Source organism: Coturnix japonica, chromosome 3, assembly GCF_054131305.1.
Source record: "Coturnix japonica strain WE chromosome 3, WE-NBRP24, whole genome shotgun sequence".
Lineage (NCBI taxonomy): Eukaryota > Metazoa > Chordata > Aves > Galliformes > Phasianidae > Coturnix > Coturnix japonica.
The window spans coordinates 3,414,864-3,434,538 of record NC_140665.1 but is presented as its reverse complement, the minus strand read 5'-3'; the positions used below and the strand labels follow the sequence as shown (position 1 = coordinate 3,434,538).

The 19,675-nt window shown below is 41.5% G+C and overlaps 2 protein-coding genes across 10 annotated transcripts in view; one reads left to right on the top strand and one right to left on the bottom strand.

Annotated features, from left to right (window-relative positions):
- The window catches only part of AFTPH (aftiphilin), a 45,694-nt gene extending 36,749 nt beyond the window's left edge, over positions 1-8,945 (bottom strand). For 8 of the 9 annotated variants that reach the window (XR_014944328.1, XR_014944329.1, XR_014944330.1 and 5 more), the window contains exon 1: positions 8,797-8,945. The gene's annotated coding sequence lies outside the window, so the exon portion shown is untranslated. Of the gene's footprint in view, positions 1-1,930; positions 2,078-8,796 lie in introns of those variants that run through there. The other variant, XM_085542379.1, reaches the window with a different exon arrangement.
- Positions 4,403-19,675, top strand: part of LOC146761223 (uncharacterized) — a 26,439-nt gene continuing 11,166 nt past the window's right edge. Inside the window, exons 1-2 of the mRNA XM_085541215.1 lie at positions 4,403-4,573; positions 8,460-9,683. Coding sequence (XP_085397341.1) covers positions 4,403-4,573; positions 8,460-9,173 — 885 coding nt within the window. The 3' untranslated portion in view covers positions 9,174-9,683. The remainder of the gene's footprint in view (positions 4,574-8,459; positions 9,684-19,675) is intronic.

Genomic DNA, 19,675 nt, shown 5'->3' with positions numbered 1-19,675 from the left:
CTAGACATATTTCACTACTGCATATGATAGTGCTACTTAGTGATTCATGAATCTACACACTCACAACTGTACACACCACTTCATTGGTTTATAACATAGTGCCCATAGAGGGAGATCTGCAACTGGTTACTTTCCATACTTAGCACAGAACCTAAACAACAGCACACCAAGGGCATAACAACAACAAACGAAGCTCTGTAGCTCTTTTAAAGTACCACAAACCACAGCACTTCAGTCCAACAATTCTGTGCATTTGCCAAGGAAGCCCGATAACTTTAAGGGAACTAACCTCTCTTTGTGTTCTGTTTTTCTATTTTAAGGGGTATTCTGCAGTTACAAAATAGCCTGCTTATCAAAATGAAACCAAGAAGTGATTTGTAACATAACATGGAAACTGAAGACTGCAGAGAAGCGTTGTTTAGAATAAAGCTAAAGTTGTCAACAAGCTCCCACACAGGCTTACTCAGCACCAGCTGCTCAACAAGGTATTTGTGAGGAACTTCACTCTCACATCTCAGAGACTTCAGCAGCCAAAAGCACTCTTTGCTTTACATAAAGGTTTAGCAGTTGCTGCTCAGTGTCACATGTGAGCATAAAGATTCATCCAAGATGTCCATGGAGTGTGTTTGAGTTCAGATTGAGATTGCTCCAACCCTCTTACTTTCAAAGCTTCTGGGTTTTCCATCCACTAAATACCATAACAGCATTTATTCTTGGCAAATATCCAAGCAGTCAATCCCTACTCAATGTCCAAGGCCAATTAGTGTCACTGAAGTCAATGCAATCCCAACATTAAATTTTATCACATCGTTACATGTTTTATTCTTTATTAGGCAGAGATTCACAAGCCCTCCAAAAGACATCTCTAGAAAGTCATTTTTAAGAGAGAACAGATTTTAAAGCAGAAGATGAGTGTTCTACGGATCACTGATTTATACTGGAAATAAAAATTTATGTATGCAACTAAGTCCATAGGAATTCAAGCAGAAACCCAAACAAAATCCCTAGATGTCTCAAGTACTCTCAGACAGGTAGTCCATAAAACATAATGTGTTTTAAGAAGGCAAATGCTCATGTTAACACGAGCTAAAGTCTGAAAGATAACTCACTTGATTTAGAAACCAGATTTCTGAAGTCTGCAAGACCCAATCTTGAAGTTCTCAGTGTGGTAGGAGCAATAAAGACGAAGTGTAACCAAACCATCATACACATCAAGAAAACTCCAAATGGATACAATCTCAGACTTTCCTTCTTCTGAAGCAGTTTTAGAATAATTAAGTCACATGAGCAATTATATTTAAGTTAAAAGGACATAAATCCAGGCAGGCCAGCTTCCCCAGTGCCAGAGCTCTTATTTTTACTGATGAGAGGTCACAAGAAGGGCAGGAGAAAGCATGCAATAGAAAAAGGAATTTGCTTCCAGCTAGCACATACATGCATTTACAGCTCTGCACGTAGACAGTGACGTCAATGGACAGTTGTGTTGGTTCAGTAATAAAATAAATTCACATTGTATTGTTATGGCTTAAAGATTTCAAAAATCTTGGAAGGGAGCTGGTTCAGCTACAGCTCATCTGCTCAGCTAAGAGATGTCAGTAGCTCAGTGGCTCACTCAGATTACTGCAGCTTGATGTATACGAATTAGATGGGCAAGATGCTGAGAAACCTCCTAAATTATGCATCTAAATATTGGCCCATGTATTTCTTTTTAAACTGCACTAATCATAACTCAAGACTTAAGGGTGTAAAGGATGAAGCTTGCACAACTGAAGCTTAAAGTTATACCATAACACAGTGAGTCAGAGACCTTGAAAAACTACTTTGGAGCTTCCCCATTAAAAAGAGAAGGTATCAGAATTTTTATCAATGTAAGCATGTCTCTTGAAGCCTTTTTATAAATATAGGCATATACAAGTTGTTTGTCACTTACGTTATTCAAAATATCATGGTCAACCCTGCCTTAGTTAGTGCTCCACCACCTGACATCACAAGCTCTGGAACTAACTCCATACATTATCTATTGTAACAGCTCTACCCGTGTTCTTTTGTTGATGGTTTACTTTACTATTCTCTTCACCTCACCTGGAAATAAACAATAAAAGAGGTCAGAAAATTCAAAGGGAAGAGGATAATCTTTAAGGAGAAAAAACAAACAAAAAACAACTAGTCAACATTCAGAAAACAAAATGAGTGACATGGGGGCAACAAATACCATCACTGACAGGAATTTACCTACAAGACATAGAAAGTTCAGAAGTTAAAATGACAAAGAAGAGAAAGCGCAGCTGAGGTAACCCAGGGCTGAAGCAGACTGCCAGAGCCCAATTAAACTTGCAGGAAGACTTCTGATCACCCAAACATTTTCCCTTCTGCCACATAGAAGACACTTCCTTCAATTTTTCATTTTAAAGCACTTTGAAAACATCCCAGGCATCATTTACACAGCAGCAGTCTCACTGCACAGTACTCTGCTCCACACATTTCAGGAACAGTTGCCAAAACAGGATCTGCAAGGAGTGTTAATGCTAGTTAACCATCAAAGCTCTGATAGGATTTTCAAATCTACATTTTCTCTTAGTTCCATCGGTTTAACCCATATGAGCCAAATGCATAATCACTTCTATGGGCTTATCAAATTCTTTTTGAAAGCCAACTATTTCCCAAGATGCTACGGATGCATTCTAAAAGTTTGTGATCAAGAGTTTGTGTGAATCTGCACTATACACGAGCATAAGGTTACGTTACTACAATTTAATTGTTATTTACAGCACCCAACCTACTATCAAACTAAGTGCTTATCAGAAGGAAGGAGCGTCATACCAGCCTTCCCCCACCCTCAGGCTGACTAATTACTGATGATGTTTTTTAAATGGGGTATATTCCCAAATCTTGACACAACATAAAAAGCAGCATAGGCATTTTTAGACTTGATGTTGTTTCCTTCAGAAAGCATTTAATTATGATCCCCTTTCTCGACTAGACTGAAGTGTTCCACCTACCAACCACAAAATGTTGAACACAATAAATTACCATTCACGCAAACATCAACTTAGTGATAAACCACAGGTCTGATAGAACAATGATTTTATTCCTTAATTCCCTTAGTTAATCCCTGCTTTGACTGGCATCTCAAATGAGGGCTAAGAGATGGAACTGTGGCTTCATCTTTTATAGCACAGAACTCTACACCCAACTCAGACATATTCTATCAGTCATGCTGTTGGGCTGTAGCATTTTGCAAAACCAGTATTTCAAGTGATAAACCCTTTCACTTGCAAAGTGTGTTTTACTCAAGAAGCAGAACTTGAAACAACAATGGCAATATATATATATATCACAACGACTGTGACACATTAGTTATTTTCCCCCTATTTCTGAAACTTAAAAGTCAGTTAAGAAGTTCAAGTGCACTTTAGCATTTACCTGAATGGATACACCAATGTTTCCAACATACTACATAGTAACGATACTTCCTTGAGGGAAACTGTAACAGCCTTCACCTGCACAGACCACAGCAGCTATATTTCTACTGTTTGAAACATATGTTTCTTCAAATCTTGATTATTCATGATGAAGGAATTTCACACATTTCAGTATTTCACTGTTAAAGTTGTGCTGTCAGTGTCATTTATCAATATACTTATAATTACATATCAACATTTTCTTTAAAAAAAAAACCACAATGCTCATCAACTTGGTCGGATTAAATTCTGTTTTAGCAGCTCTTGAATTAAATCTGTTTTTCTTAAGTACACGAGCATTTCAGCACGTAATTTGACTTAACTTAAAACAAGCCAATAGAAGGGAGAAAAGAGAACACTGTGAAGCTGGAAAAGATTACAGCAGTAGATGATTTAAGCTTTGATAATGCAAGGATTTATAAGAACCAAATTCACACGCTACATTTACCTCAAGTCATTAATTCTGTTTTCCAAATGCTATCAAGCCAAGGTGTCCCATTATTTTCTTGTAGGAAATAGGGAACAATATCTGCTTTCCTCACACTGAACCACATCACTGTTCATTACCTTTTTGCAGGGTAACGGAGAGTCTAACAAAGACACAGCAGCAAAAAGCACAACGTAAATACAATACACCAAAGCAGGTTTAAATAGCTCATTGTCTGTGTACTTTCTAAGACATGTTTTGTTCTTATATAAAACCTAAAAAGAAATCAAGTTAAATTTAAAAGGGAGGCTACTAAGAATATTGCTAAGTAAAGAAATAACTGAGATTCGTAAAACTTAAGTAAACTCATCATGGATTAGAATGTTTCCCTGAACTTAAGGGGAACATTAGCAACACAATGAATAACCACTCAATTGTGGTTTAGTCTGAAAGCAAAGCTGAGTTAAGCAACCCATCAAAACCCATAAAGAAACATAAAATAAAGAGGGATGACATGAGCAAGATCCCCATGACAGAAACAACCTCCCTGAAATGCCTGGCAGTAAAAAGCTTGCAGTGCCAAGGAGGTGGGTTCAAGTCATCAGCTGCTAGAATCCGTTCTTTCCAAGTACATTCAGCTCTTCTCTGCAAGGGAATTCCTCAAACAAACATCAAAACTATCTCGGTAAAGATTTAGACTTTGCAAAACGTTGCTCTGCAGGAGGAAAAGGTGTCTACTTTTCTACCTTTGCCTTTTCATTGCCTTATTAACAATGGGAAATGGATTTCCAGTCTTTCTGTACTGCACCTGAGAGCTCATTTCTAGAAGGGCAGCTGTAAATGAGGGAAATCTGTTAAACTAACATTCCTACAAACACAATCCAATCTAGAAAGAGTCATTCTCCAAGCAGCAGTCAATATGGTCCTAAATTGGTTTATTAAGTTCACTTTTCTTTTTGGAATAACTTCCCAGCAAATAACATACAGAAGGAAAATGTTTACTTCATAAAGCCTCCAGAAATCAATGCTTTCGATTTTGAATCTGATGTTGTTACAGCCAGAAGGTCCATTATCCAGCACAGGAGTTTCAGGACACTGTTTTTGCTTGGACATTTATAAGTTGAGGAAAACAACGTTCTCTAACTCCAATACATCCGTGGTATCTAAATATAAGCCTTATTTCTCATCACCCAACATTTGGAATTAATCAATACCACTGAGCATTACTGCGGTTTCAACAAACACTGAATATGCCAGACACCTTCTATTAGAAAGCACTGTAAGAAAAACAGCGAAGCAGCAAAACTCAGGAGACTTCCATCAGGATCCAGGCACTTATCTCAATCTTCCTGACCTCTTGCCTTCCCCAAGCAGGCAGTGAAAACAAGGCATCCTCAGACAGTTCAGCCTATTTCAGAATCAAACCTCTTTGCCACTGCTCCTCTTCCCCATCACAAATGATAAGAGCAGGGAAGGTGATACAAATATGAAGTCTGCAATATCTTCCTTATTAAGAAGTGATGAAAAACTAGATTTCACTAGCTGTGCTGTTTCACTTCTCCTTATTCCATCTAGACTTAAGTATGGACACTGAGTTGGTCCACGATGCTTCTCTTAACCATGAAGAGCATTGTTTCTCCAAAACAAAGAGACCAGGTTACTAATTACAAAGTTACAACACACAAGAAAACCATGTAATGTTACCACTCAAAATCAACTGATGGATCAAATGATTTTGCTTCAACAGCTGCAGATACAGACACTGTCAAAATCTAAATCTGCAAACACACGTTGGGGAAGATGTTCTAAGAACAGGCATATTTTCAACTCATGTAAGCAAACATGCCTGGCTGGGAAAGTCAATCAGGTTTAAGATCTGGTGCCATGGGAACATTGCACTTGTGCACAGTGTACTGTACACATCCATACAATGTGTAAAGTGAGACAGATTGCTTAAGTCACACATAACTGGGATGTTTTCATTCTTATCATTTCTCAAATACATTTAACAACAGCGTTCAACTCTGTGAGAAAATGTGTTTCTGGATGTTACTCTGCAACGTGTTATTTAGGAACCTGTTCCAAATCAAGATCAAAAGATTCTGGATTAAGAAGTATTAAAAGTAAATTACCTAAGCTCAACTCTTCCTAGAGATTTATTTACAGAGCAGTATGTTCTCCGGTACATTTAAAACCTTCACACTTCATTGATACTACAATAAAGAGCAGATTGCTGCAGCCCAGAAGTGCACTCTTAGAAAGGGGTCTCAGAAAGCTCAGTAGTGGAAACATGTCAGCACAAGCAGATCAGCCACAGTTCTGCCCTCCATCACTGCAAACTTTTGCTTGTTTCCTTTGACACAGAAGGAACAAGTAGGTGAAAAGAACAAGGCCAAAAAAGTTAAACACACTTATGAAGGACATAATTGGCCATTCATTTCACCCACAGATATTATGGCACACTATAAGCACAACACATGTAGGATATCTAATACTCCAAAAGAATAAGGTCTATTTTCCATCATCTTTCAACAGATAAATGAACTTAAGGTTTCACGTTTCCTTTCCCCATAAGCTTGTACCATAACAAAGAGAAAAGAGGATTTGTCATGTGGTTCTTCCAGAACAGGACTCTTGGACTTAGAAAAAATAAATAAATTATTTGCCATACAGAAGTGACCTTGCAACCAGTGACATCACAGAGATGTTTGGAAGTGAATCCAAAGCTTTCGTTGCTGAAGACATAAGCATAGAAGAGAGACTACTGGAAAAAGTCTACTGCAAACAAGACCATCAATTTTCACACAAGGCACAGTTCAAGATTTTATTTATTGATATTTGTGCATAAGGAGCAGCTTGCATTGTGTTTTCTATAAGAAGGAAAAATAAAATGGACGGACAAAGTAGCAAGAAACCTGATAAGTAGAATCTGAGAAAAGGCATTTCTCCAAAGAGGACTATCCAGAGAAGTCATAAATGAGTATTTTGGATCCCTGTGAAAAGGTTAGCCCGCCATCACAGTGAAACATTCGCAAAGACATAGTTTAAGTTGTCAGATAATACAATAGCACAGAAAGAAATGAGCATTTCATAGGAAAAGATAATAAGTATCTGAAAGATGATTATGCTGCAGAGCATAGAGAAAACCAGACCTAGCATCGGTTTCTTTACCACAGGTTTTCCAGCTGATACCGCTACCTTTCTGCAAGGACAGCTCTATGAATATTTCAAAAGGAAAGGGCAAAGAGTTGACTGAAGTCTGTCGAAGCTGGTTTGTTATTTCTGCTCTGAAAGACAAGTCTTTTGAAAGTACCTAAGAGCTTCAGAAAGAGTTATTTTGATGTAACTAAGGCGCAAAATGCTGACATTAACTTAAGCTAGTGAAGCAATTTTTGACTTCTACTTAACAAACATAAAATCATACCCTGCTTTAATCAACAGAAACACATACCACAAATATCAATTCCCTGTGAATTATTTGAAGTCTTATAGGTTTGCAGAATCCTTTGCTAAATGAAACCACGATCACAGCAACAATAAAATCAAAAGAAAAGAACTGGACAGCATGAACCTGCAGGCTGAGGTCCTTTAGCTGCTTCCTTATATGAATGGAATTCCTAAATGAAGTCGAGAGAAGGGGTCATACTTTCACATGACCTTAGAAGGTCACGTAGCACCTACTTAATAAAAACATCATGAAATGGAACCAAGGTAGCACATTACGTTTTCTGAAGTCTATTTTTTACATAGTAAATTTATGTTTAAGTTCCCCTACTCTCAAATTTGTGCTTAGCAGTCAAAGGTACTTCATTCCTTCTCCCAGCTCTCCCATCTAGCTTTACATTCCTCCAGATATGCCTCCAACAGTGTTTGGCATAGGACTGTGCACACAGACTGCCGGGTGCACTGACAACACAATGTTTTCAGGCTTAAAGTAGGCTAATTGGCTTTCCGAGTCTGGTTGATACGTCCAGAGAACAAACCAAGATGGAAATATTTTTAATTATGCTCAACCTCTAAGGACCAGCCCAGTTAACAAAGCAACATCCACCACACTCACTTTGCCACAAACAGCTGAAGAAATCTGCTCTGATGAGGCTGTAAGCCATGCATGAAAGCAGAACTTACACGACCACCACAGCACAGCTCTTGTTGATGAAGCACCTCCTACTACCTTATGAGTAGAGGTTCACTTCACAACGAGCATTAAACTTGCCAAAGTTTCAGTTCCTACACAGAGTGCTGAGGGCTGCAACCATCGGGACACCAACTCGGTGACATCCTGAAGGAACACTTAAGGTGTAATCCCTGATTTAAGGAATCATCTCCTATCAGAAGAATGCTGTGGTCCATCAGGCAGCCACTTACAGCAGCAAACTGAAGCACCAGCACTGGCACTTTATCAATTTTGTCCCCATTTCAGTACACCACCACTAAGAAAAATTAAAAAAAAAAAAAAAACACAAAAAAACCCAAATCTTATGAGATAACTTTTCTCCAACACATCATCTTCAGCGACTGACACTCTGAAAAGCGACCTTAGTGGCTGAAGGCAGGTCCCCGGCCCCCAGATACCTGCCCCACACGGCTGGGAGCCACCTCACGCCGGGCCCGGCCCGCTGGGCTCACCGAAGGGCACAGCCCTGAGCCGGCCGCCTGCTCCGAAGCGGTCCCGTCCCCTGAGGGGAGCGAAGGACGGGGAGATTTTCTCCTCGTCCCCCTCCCGGTCGCGGGACAGAAGGTCGGAGCGGCGATGTCCTCACGGGGCCCGCGCCCAGCGCGCTCGGCTCCAGGAAAAACCCCGTTCGCTTCCGCGGGGCAGGGGGAACCTTCCCCGGCCAGGCCCGGAGGAAGCGAGCCGCTCCAGCGCGGCGATTCGCAAAGCGCGGTGGCGGCCTTCCGTCCTACCTGAGGGCTGCGCAGCGGGCGGCGGGGCCCGGGCGGGCATGGCGGCGGCGAGGAAGAGGCGCGGGGACTTGGCCGGTTACCTGAGGCCTCCCGCGGCAGCCGCCATCGAGGGGGAACCCATGTCACGGCCACAGGAACCGCGTCGCGGCGGCCCGGCCCGGCCCCCTCCCGGCGGCCACCGCCTCCTGCCCCGCGGCCACCGCCCACTTGGCCCCGCTCCTCCCGTCGGCCCCAGCGCTGCCGCCGCCCTTGGAACCGGCGTCACTCCCAGCAACGGCCGCGAGAACGTGAAGGAATTAATAAGCGAGGAGCGCCGCTGTGGGAATGGCCGCCCCGTTACAGGAAGCGGCCGGACCGCTGCGCCGCCGCCATCTTGAGTGCTGGCAAGCTGCCTCACTCATTGTGGGTCGGCCATCTTGGACGAGGCGGCTGGCTGCGAGGTGACGCCGTGGCCGCCACGTTGAGTGAGGGCAGCGCAATGAGATCTTGGCGGCGCTGCCTCGTGAGGCGGTTTACGTTCTAATTCCTGGGGGCTCGAGGGACATTTCCTTGCATAAGAAATTGTTTATTGTGAGTTTTTGCGCTTTTGAAGTTTGCAGGGTAGCGGCCTGATCCTGTATCTATAATCCCACAATCCTGTTTTCAAATCCATCCCTGGAGCAGACGGGGCAATCTCCGTTCCACCTTTCACATCTGTGTGGCCACAGGGTGAACGTCTCCAGCTTCAGAGGCTGCAAACCTGGCAGCCCCCAGGGCCTGTCTGCATCCAGCTGGAACCTCGGCTTTAAGCACCAGGATCTGCCAGAGCTCCCTCCTTCAAAGAGGAGGTTGGTACAAGTTTGTTACTGGAAAATGAGATTCTGAAGCGCGTCCATCTCGTGGTTGGGGTATGTGCAACATCAGCCAAATGGGGTTTTAGCTGAACTGGCTTTCTCTAATAAGCCACATGAATCCTGTAGGAAGCATAGGAGAACTATATTGTTAATAGAGTATTATATAAGTATTATATAGAGTATTATATTATATTCCTATATAAGATAGGAATCTTGGTACAGTAGCTGGAAACAATCATAGGTGACTATTAATGAGGCTGTATGACTTATATTTTGCCACCTGGTGGCTGCTTTTTCAGCTTAGCATCCAAAACAGTGTGACGTCTGTGCTGACCTGGCGGGACAGGAGAAGCAACAAGGGAGCTGGAAGGTGAGCGGTTTAGCAGTCAAAGAACTTTGACCTTCACCCAGTTTATAGCACTGTGGTTTACAGAGAAGGATCTGTAAAAGAAGAATGCTTGTTAAGCACCAGCTGGACTGTCAGTTCTTCCCATATCTGGTAACAGGCTTTAAGCTGCAAGGACCCAAAATATATTTCAGCTTCCCGTGCCAGTTGTGTTTGGTTAATGGCCGTTGCCTGAGAGTGTTCATTACCTTTACAGCAACATTGTAAATAACATAATTAGAGGAGTTAATTATAAAATTAACTTATCTTCTACAACCGTTGTGAATGAATATAGTGGATAAACACCATGCCTTGTAAAATCCCAAGCAGCAAACTAAGCCCCAGCACCCTAAAACAAATGTAAAAGCCTTTTGTGGAAAAATCCAAACCCACAGGCCTTATTGTATGTGACAGGAAGAGAGCTAGAAAGATTGGCAGTGTCAGTAAATGAGGTCCTAGAATAGAAGGAAAATGGACAAGTAAAATTCCCAGATGATTTGAGGAAGTGAGTCATATCCTAAGGCAGAAATTCTGTCCAAATGCTCTTTGCCAGTTTGACCAGAGGGATACTTCCTTCTGTTTCTTGGTGGTATTTAGTAGTTCCTAGGATCAGAAGCTTTAACAGGTATGTAGTTTTGCATCTGTACAGTTCATTTAACTTGAATGCAGGATCAGATGAGAGGTAAGCATTCTAAGTGAAAAAGTGAAATCTTCATTTAGGCATAGAGTGAATGATTGGCGAGGAGTATGGGATTGTTTTTAGTCACTCCTGCGTAAGCTTTGCTGATTGAGAGAGATTACATTTACTGGCGAAGGCAGACTGACTCTTTATGATAGCATTAGCCATGTTATGTGTTTGTTCTATGAAGTAAATCCATGAATTACAACACTGATTTCAAGGTTATGTTTTCAACATAAGAAAGTTTCCTTTACAGAACCACATGCATTATAGACACTATGTTATTTGAATGTTATTCTTGAGTGATATTCTATAAATCTTCAAATATTTTCAAGAAGTTTTTTTATAGTCTTATACTTTCATGTCGTTTTTTCCAGCACGGTGAAGGAATGTAATCTTGAGATGGTCGTCTCAATGTGAAGATTCTTTTACATGGTGTAATAGTTTTGGTCGGGTGAGACTAGCCTTGTTAACTCCAAGGTCCGGTCTTGTTAGCAGCAGCAAAGCAGCTTTATCATGCACTTCTGCTAAGTCGTAAACTGTCAGGAGAGGGCGCAGCATTACTACAAGTCTTAGACGGAAAAGGGAATCTTGGTGCGCCGAGGTGATTCAGAAAGACTGTCTCCCAAAAACCCGTATGTTCTGCTGACTGATTGTGAACTGAGGATAACAGGGAAGACTTAAGATCTGCAGCCACGTTCTTCATAAAACTCAGTTGTTAGTAATTCTGAAGAAAACTGAATGTTTGTTGGGAAATCACATAGCTTTCTATTTTTCATTTTGGAGTTTACAATGCAATCCCTAACTATCTCTTGGCTTTATTTATTTATTGTATACCACTTTTGCACAGTATAGAGCAGAGAATCTTATGAAAGATGTTGGCTCGCTACCAGTGTTGTCTTTTATTTGTTTTTTAACTTAGTGTTATTTTCTTATTTGCAAAATGTGTATAGCACAACACAGCTCCTGGCAGTGAAAGCTTGTTCTGATTTCACTGCCTGGTGTATGGGGAAGAAACTTGCTCTAATCAATGACTTACTCAAGTCTTTAAACTTCGGACAACATGCTTCCTTCTTTGCTGATCTGGCAGTGTTACAGATCAGAAAACAGATATTCTCTTTCCTGAGAAAACATGGTGCTTGATATTTTTTTTCCTTTACTTTTTTTGTTCACAATTGAATCAGACACTTGAAGATTGGAGATTACCTACAGAATTAATTTAAAACATTATTTGTACCTACAAGGGGATCTCATTTCACTAATGCCTTTCACTTGTGTTATTGTTAGTATAGTGCTAACTAATTATATATATATAATTATATATATGTATTCCCCATGAAAATAATTTTAAGAAGTAGAAAATCAAGCAAATTGAAAACAGGAAATCTAGCCTTTGCATTTTGTCTTCACAGAACATTTTGATTTATTTTTTTTTCCCCATTCTGACTTGAAACTGAATAGGTACATTTCTGTGAAATGCTTTTAATTCAGCAAAGCTGCATTTAGCTTAGACCATTATAGCTGAAATAACCACTGCTACTACATTATAAAGAAGAAAGAACTCGTCTGACTGAATTCACCAATCAGCCTTGAAAGCTTTACATGAAAATTGTTTGTGGCTGTGGTTTCATAAGGTGGATATTATCAAAGCTGTCTGAATGAATAATTAGTCTTTTCCTCTGGCGTCCATGTAGGCAAGAGTTAGTGACAGAAAAACTGTTACTGTTCTCTAACTTAAACAAAGCTGCATATGAGGATGAACTAAGCAGCCTGTTACTGAACTGCACTGCTTCCTTCAGCATCAAAAGGTGGTAAAACAGACCTGTGTGCAGCTGTTGCTTTTTGCTTTAGACAGTGGTTGATGACCTGAGGTCTGTCCAGAATCAGTGCAAACTCTGGCTCTTCCACGTGGCAGTGCAAGCCTCTTTGTATTCAGGAAGCCAGTAGTACCTCTTGGACCCAGGGCATCTTCCAGCTACATCAAGGAGTCCCTTGTGAAGAACTCAGCAGCTTTCCCTGTTGGTCTTTGAGCTGGCTGCACAGCAAGGAATTTGAGGATCCATGTTCCCCGTGCTTCAGACAGCATCTTAATTCCTGCTCTGTGTTGTCTTACCTCTCTTCTAACAGTGAAAGGAATTTGCTGAGCTCTATGCTGGGTGTTAGCTGTTAGGACCACTCCTGAGTGGCAATCACTGTTTCTTCCAGGGCTATATTACTTCTCAAATCTCTTCAGAGACTGCTAATTCCAAGTAAAATAATTAGGCACTCATGTAGTTTGTTTTAGTTATCCCACAGGTGTGACTTGAGTTTTCCCAGTTCTCGGAAGGACTGCTTCCATTTGTTCTACATATAACTGCACAAAATACACAATGTTGCTCTGTATGCAACGTACAAAGTCTCTGGAGTGCAAGTTTGTTACTGTTTCATACAGATCACACAAATCTCCCTAGCCATCTCTACTGGAGTCATAGTTACAAAAGCTAGAAGGCATTGCTACATTAGCAGCCCAATCTCTTGTGACTTGCAAGCCATTAAAAATCTCCAAATTGTCTTTAAACAATTGTAATTGTGTTAAATACAAAGAACCCTATGTAGTTTCAGAAGACGAGGGGAAAAGGATGAAATGGCAGTTATATCAGGTGGGCCTTAGAAATCTCCTTTATCCAAAGGGCCTGTAGGTTCTTTCATTTTTGCCTCAGGCTTCTTTGATCAAAGATAGGATTGAGGACACTCAGTACTGTTTTTGGGAGGCATGGGGTTTTGTGTTGTTTGTGGACATATGTGTTTTGTTTGCTTTTGTCTTTCAAGGAGCTCAATTCTAGGTCTCCATCATGTCTTCAGCTGTTTTGGAGCCTCTAGTGAACACTGAGGATCACGTTCTTTCCACATGAATGCTACCCAGTAAATTAGCCAGCTCATGAATGTCAAACCAGCCTCATTCTACCTGCTGTGGTTTACACTACATCCTCAGAGTAGCAGAAATTAGTGGTATCAGCAAGGTTATACTACCTGTACACCTGGTCTCTACATACTTATGTATGTAATCCAGCATCAGCATGTACAAAACATTTTTTTATTGTATGCATTGTAGTGCAGGTAAGGTTTCTGAGGAGAGGCAGTAGAAAACAAAACAGAATTCTGGGAAGAGAATTCAAAATTATTTATTTAACAGCAATACTTTGTCTTTAAGAGGCCTGGCTTGTGAATAATGTGCCATTGCAGGGAAGAGCTGAGTGCTCCAATCAGTCTTCCAGCTTGTTCTAGATCAAGTGGCCGCAAGTAGTGAGGGTCAAGCAGCTCCTTATATTGTGTAAAACCCAGAGGGGTTTATTGATCTGTATGATGTCCCATCATTTTTTCACAAACAGGAAGAAGTAAAAATTAATTCTAGGTATCTATGGCAAGAAAAGGACACAAGCTCAGTAGTGGCAGCAGAATGTGGGAAGTTACAGGCAGAAGAGTGTACAGAGAGCTAGAATGTGAAGGGAATGTCACAGTGACAAAGGGAAGCACAAAAACAGCAGGGAGATGAGAAGCCCAACCTCTGCAGCCTTCAATCTCCATGACAAGGAGACCTCTTGAGAGTGGCTGGACCAGCTCTTGCTGCAAGAAGAGCCATGAAAGATGAGAACGAGTGCTTGAGTAGTCTTAACATAGGCCTTTATGTAGAAACACTCATTTAAATTATGATAGCTGCATTTCAGCCCTGGGAAAAGGGTGCTTTCTTGGAGCTCCTTGATTCTAGTGAACAAATGCAATCCCAGCAGGCTTAAATGGTGTCATTGATGTGCTCTGGAGGCATCCTTGCCAGATTGTGCTTCCTCTAATCTCTGCACCACCACTCAATCTAAGTTCAGCCTACATTATTTCAAAGGAGATGTATGTGCATCTCAGAGCAATGAGCTACAGCCACCCCTTCTCTTATGTTACAGTAGCCAAGAGGTGTGAGTTACTGGTGAAATTGGCTCGTGGTTTTCATTTTGTAAGCAATGAACTAAAAATATTTCAACAAGCATAATAAAACTAGAAATTTATATAGTCTATCCTTTGTTGGAAGGAAGCTAGATTCCCATTGTAGCTCAGAGAGAGCTATTTTCAGAGTACTGGACTGGGCTCTGTGCCTTCATTTGACCTAACTAGGATCTGACATATCCAGTGTAGATGTTGAGGAATTCTCATGCCTCTGTTCTGCATATGCAGTGCTACTGAGTTGGAAACGTGGCTCCAAACGGCATGGAGAGCCAAAATTTGTCCTCCTAATGCAAGCTGATTGTGAAATACTCCAAAGGAGCAATTTTATCTCAATTTTCCTGCGTTTATGGAACTGTCTATAATATAGGCCACAGGGTATTTGCTGTCTACTTTGTCAGATGTAAGTCAGCAGTTCAGTGGATTTACACGAAAGACTGATGGTGACACACAATCGGTTTGCATGCAAATGGCCTTGATCCAGTTGCCCAGTTGAGGAATGTTGTATAATCAGTGCAGATATAATTATATCCAAATTTGGCTATGCTCCATATTTTATCCATATTTATCCATATTCTGCTGCAAAGGGGCTTGTCTCCATTGCCAAGAAATCCCCTGGGCAAGAGCGTATCTCAGTATTTCACTATTTATTCCATATTGGGTGGGATTTCCAATAAATCCTTCTCTGTGGAAAAGCCAAGACGCATGACCCTTGTTAGCTATCTCCAAAAGTCCAACCTCTGTCTTCTTGGCAGTCCAGCTCACTTATGAAATGTTGCATCCTGTGAGATCATTCACACTTCTTTGAGCAACTAATTCCTGATGGAATATCTGTTGCTATTAGTTCATATTTTTTGAGGAACAAAGGCTCCTTTGTGTGCTGTCATGTGGTGGAGCAGAAGGGAGTTTTAGGGGTACAGCAGAGCTCTCCTTCCAGTCGGATGGTTCCTTTTCTTGTTTGAAGAGGTGGTAGGATGCAAACCAGCTTTCGTTCAAAAATAACATAGGCATTTTAGCACGACTGCTCCCCCTCTAGCACGTCCTCTTGTACTTTCTGGGATCATTTTATCCGAGTTGTGCTGATGTAGCTCAATTGCTATCAGATGTCCTTTTGCGGGGTCACTGTAGGGATGAGGGACATGTAAACTGAACCTGCTGGGGTAGCTGTTACAAACTGCTCTCTGCTTTCCTGTAGCCAGCCACTCTAAGGTGGATGGGACATCTGCTTTGTGACTGCAAAGTTATGAGTCTTCTGATCTTTTTTCCCCCTATATAAACATCCTTAGTTGCCATTTGACAGCACGTTACACTGAGAAGATTTTTCCACTCTGCAGTTCTACACCATGAAGACACTTAAATTACCCTACAGGCTACACATTCAGAGAGATCCATGTTACTCACACATCTCTGGTTTTAGCTGACTATTTATATAGCTAGGCCACTTCTCTGGAGAGCCTCCCTTTCTCAATCTGATAGAGATGAGGGCAGACAGAACTACAACTTTGTGCTACCTAGAAAACCCAGGGTGCTAACCCTCTGCGAAGTGTGATGAGGAGTTACTGTACTCTCAGGTTTGCTTTAGGGCTGTTTTGCTTTTACAGAGCTGGACCAGTTTTCCTGAGTCGGATTCTGTTATGTGCTAGCTACTGTGGTGCCTTTAATTCAGTTAAGAGCAAATCAGATAGGTTTCTTCTCCCTTTGCAACTATTACCTTATTGTTGCTCTGTTTGTTATTGTGTATTACGCCAGCATTACACAGCTACAAGCCTTCACTGCTTCACCTGGTGCAGTGTCTGTGGTGAGGGTTTCTCTTCTGATTTTGTAGACAGAGCAGTATTACAAGCTTACATCTACAGTTTCTTGACACTCATTCTGCCTCTGGATAAGCTTCGTGTGTGGAAAGTATTGGGCCTCTGGGACAGGCTGGACCTTTTCCTACACAGGGACAGCTACAAGGAGGCAGGTGGCAGTAGGTTAGAGCTGTGTTGGGCCCCAGTCTAATGTAGGCCCAAAGTAAGGCTCCACTGCAGTCTCAAGGATTCCCTTTAAAGTTAGTCAGTGATTCTGATGGTGAATGTGGACCCAGGGCAGTGGTCATGGCACCAAGCCTGCTGAAGTTCCAGAACTGTTTGGACACTGCTCTCAGAAATAGGGTTTGGATTTTGTGTGCTTTTGTGTGTGGTCCTTCTGAATCTGGATATTCTGTGATTCTGTAAGTAGGCAGAAGTGAGAAAAGATTTAGGCCCTTAGTCTCTATGCTCTGAAGACATCACCCAAGGTCCCAACAGGCAATACAAGATGTCAGTAAATGCAGACTTGTAACTCCAAAGACTTCAGAGATACAACAAAATAAAATATATGAGGATAACATTGCCCCTCTGATTCTGCAGTCTGTTAGTGTATTTCACTCCAAATCTTTGCTCAGTCTTTAGTTAGGCAGAGCAGGCAAGGAACTTGAAGAGAGCGAGAACACGTCAGGACTCCTAAGTTTGCCTAAGACTGTATATAAAAAAATAATATTGTCTTAGAAAACAAAAAGCATGTGTCCTGCATTTGCTGAGCAAGGGCTTTCATGCCCATGGTTTTTCCCTGGCTGCTGGCAGATTCACAGAATTGGATGTATTCTGACTGAGGCTGAATAAGCAGCTGGAGGGCTGTTATCTCAGTGTAGCGGCACAGGCCTGTTCCCTTTTCTGTTTTCAGGCAGTCTGCCCATTCTCTCTCCCTTGTAGAAGCTGCAACTTTATGGGAGGGTGAGCACATTCACATACATCATAGCGTTGGTGCTAGCTGAGGCTGAGCCAAGCAAATTATTTCTGTCTCATTCCCATAGAGGGAGGAGGGCACTTAATACCTTGAGTTTATACCTTTTGATAAAGCACTCCAAAACACCTGTTCATGGGATCTGTAGGTTGGTGTAGGCAGTGATCATTCACCCATCTCTGGCATTCAACCACTTTGCATTGATATAATTTAAACTACGTACAAAACAGGCGACTCCAAACTGCTCAGGTCAGATTTGTCTGCTACTGTAACCTTCTTGACATCAGTAAAGCACCGAGAAAGATGAATTCAGATCTCTACATTTTTCTTTCTTGTTTAGGAATAGGAGACCACACAGAAATGAGGGCTGAATCCTATAACATCAACATCCCCCATGCTACTCACAACCCATCAGCCAAGAGCTTTTTAGTAGCTCCCTTTTTGAAAAGGTGCTGGTGCTGAAATCTTCAGAACTGACTGGGATAAAAAATTACCCTGTTTAATCTGAGCAAAAATCTGCCCTCCTGAAACATGATTCTGCTTTATCTGATTTTACTTTTGGTGGAAGGAGAGGCACGCAGTGTTTTCTTATTGTTACCTATTTTTGGCAGTTCAGGAAGGATCTTGTTGAAAGCCTCTGAAAGCTTTGGTAACCAATAATTACTTTGGATCTAGCTAGTAAGAAACTCTGTTTTAAGCAATATGGAATGTTACGAAAACAAAAAAGGGTTACATGTTTATAGAGCACTTTCCATGTTACTTAGCATTCCTAGTTGTTGGAATGTGTTGTGTTTCCTACTCCTACATGTAAAAGATGCTTGCATTACTCGTGGGATGTTGAAGATTGTTGTTGTGCAAATGCTGCCCCAAGCACCTCCACCCCTAGGGCTTTTTATTTAAAGCCCTTCTTAAGGATGGGTGAACCCCTCTGGAAGCAGAATTGCAGATGTCTTCTTTATTGTGTGAGTGATGCAAACCCCTCTGCCTTCAGCACTGAAAGCCTTTGTTGTTCTTCACTCTATTAGGGTGGTAGTTTCCTTCCTATTAACAGATGCTTAAGAAGTCTTGTATCTGTCCTATGTTGTTTTCATGTCTCTCTCTGTTTTTTTTTGTGTTTGTTTGTTTGTTTGTTTTGTTTTGTTTTGTTTTGTTTATTAAAACCTTGAACACAGGATATGTGTGCTTGTGAACCAAGGTTAGGCAGGTATCTACACTTGGATCTTTGGTAGAAGGCAAATGTCCCCAGGGGCCCTTTGTACACACTAGAGCCAGATCCTCTGGAAGACCATTCAGGGCATTAAAATAATCACTAGTAAATCATCCTCTGAAGGAGTGCCTCTCATTCCACTGCCTCTATAGGAAATCCGCAGGGACCAGACTCACTTACTGCAGCTGAAATTAGATGCTGCAGAAGGTGGCGTGGATGCCCCCACAGTTTCAGCTACTACTCAGCCATTAAAAGGCTTCCAGTTTTCCCACTAACATAGCCACTCAGCTGGCCTAAGCAAAAAAGCAGCCTGTGGAAAACTGTGTATTAAGCATTAGTTTTTATTGCACCAAATAGCTCTTTAAAATCCTCACCCTGGGAAGCTGTTGACACATGTTTGAATCACTCTACTACCTTCTCCTAATAAATGTATATGTAATTGTGTTTGTGTATACTAGTTACATGTTGCTGTGGAAGTTTTGGCATGCTGATATGTATCTGCATGCCAACCATCACAGCTCATGGCTTCATGGCCGTATATGGAAGTTCACCTGTGAAGATGTTCAGAATTTCCCTTTGGAGCTGCTTGAGTTCTTAACCGAGTGGAGCTCCTACGTGCTGGAGATGGGTGACACTCTCTGGCAGAAGAGAACTGTGGCCTTCTATTTGAAACCTGATTGACATCACCCTGAAAGCCATGAAGGACATTTCTTCCTGCTGTGCCTTCCCTAGAACAGCATGTTCCATGTGAATCAGTATGCTCTTAGAGGCCAAATCTTACTCCTCTCTTCCAGCACTGCAGGTAAAGTAAGACAGCCGGGCAGCTTGAACATAGAGGAAGCCAAAAGCATGAAAACATGCTGAGGTGGAAATCCGTTTGGTAAGGTGCCATGGCTGCATGGATTCAGTGTCTAAAATCCCTTGCAAGGAGAGAGACACAGAGTCATTGACTGCAGTTAACTGTAGGGTTTCCTGAAGGCCAGAAGTAGAAACGCCTGAAAAAACACTTGAGTATAATTAGAGGCATTTTAAAATTAAGATAA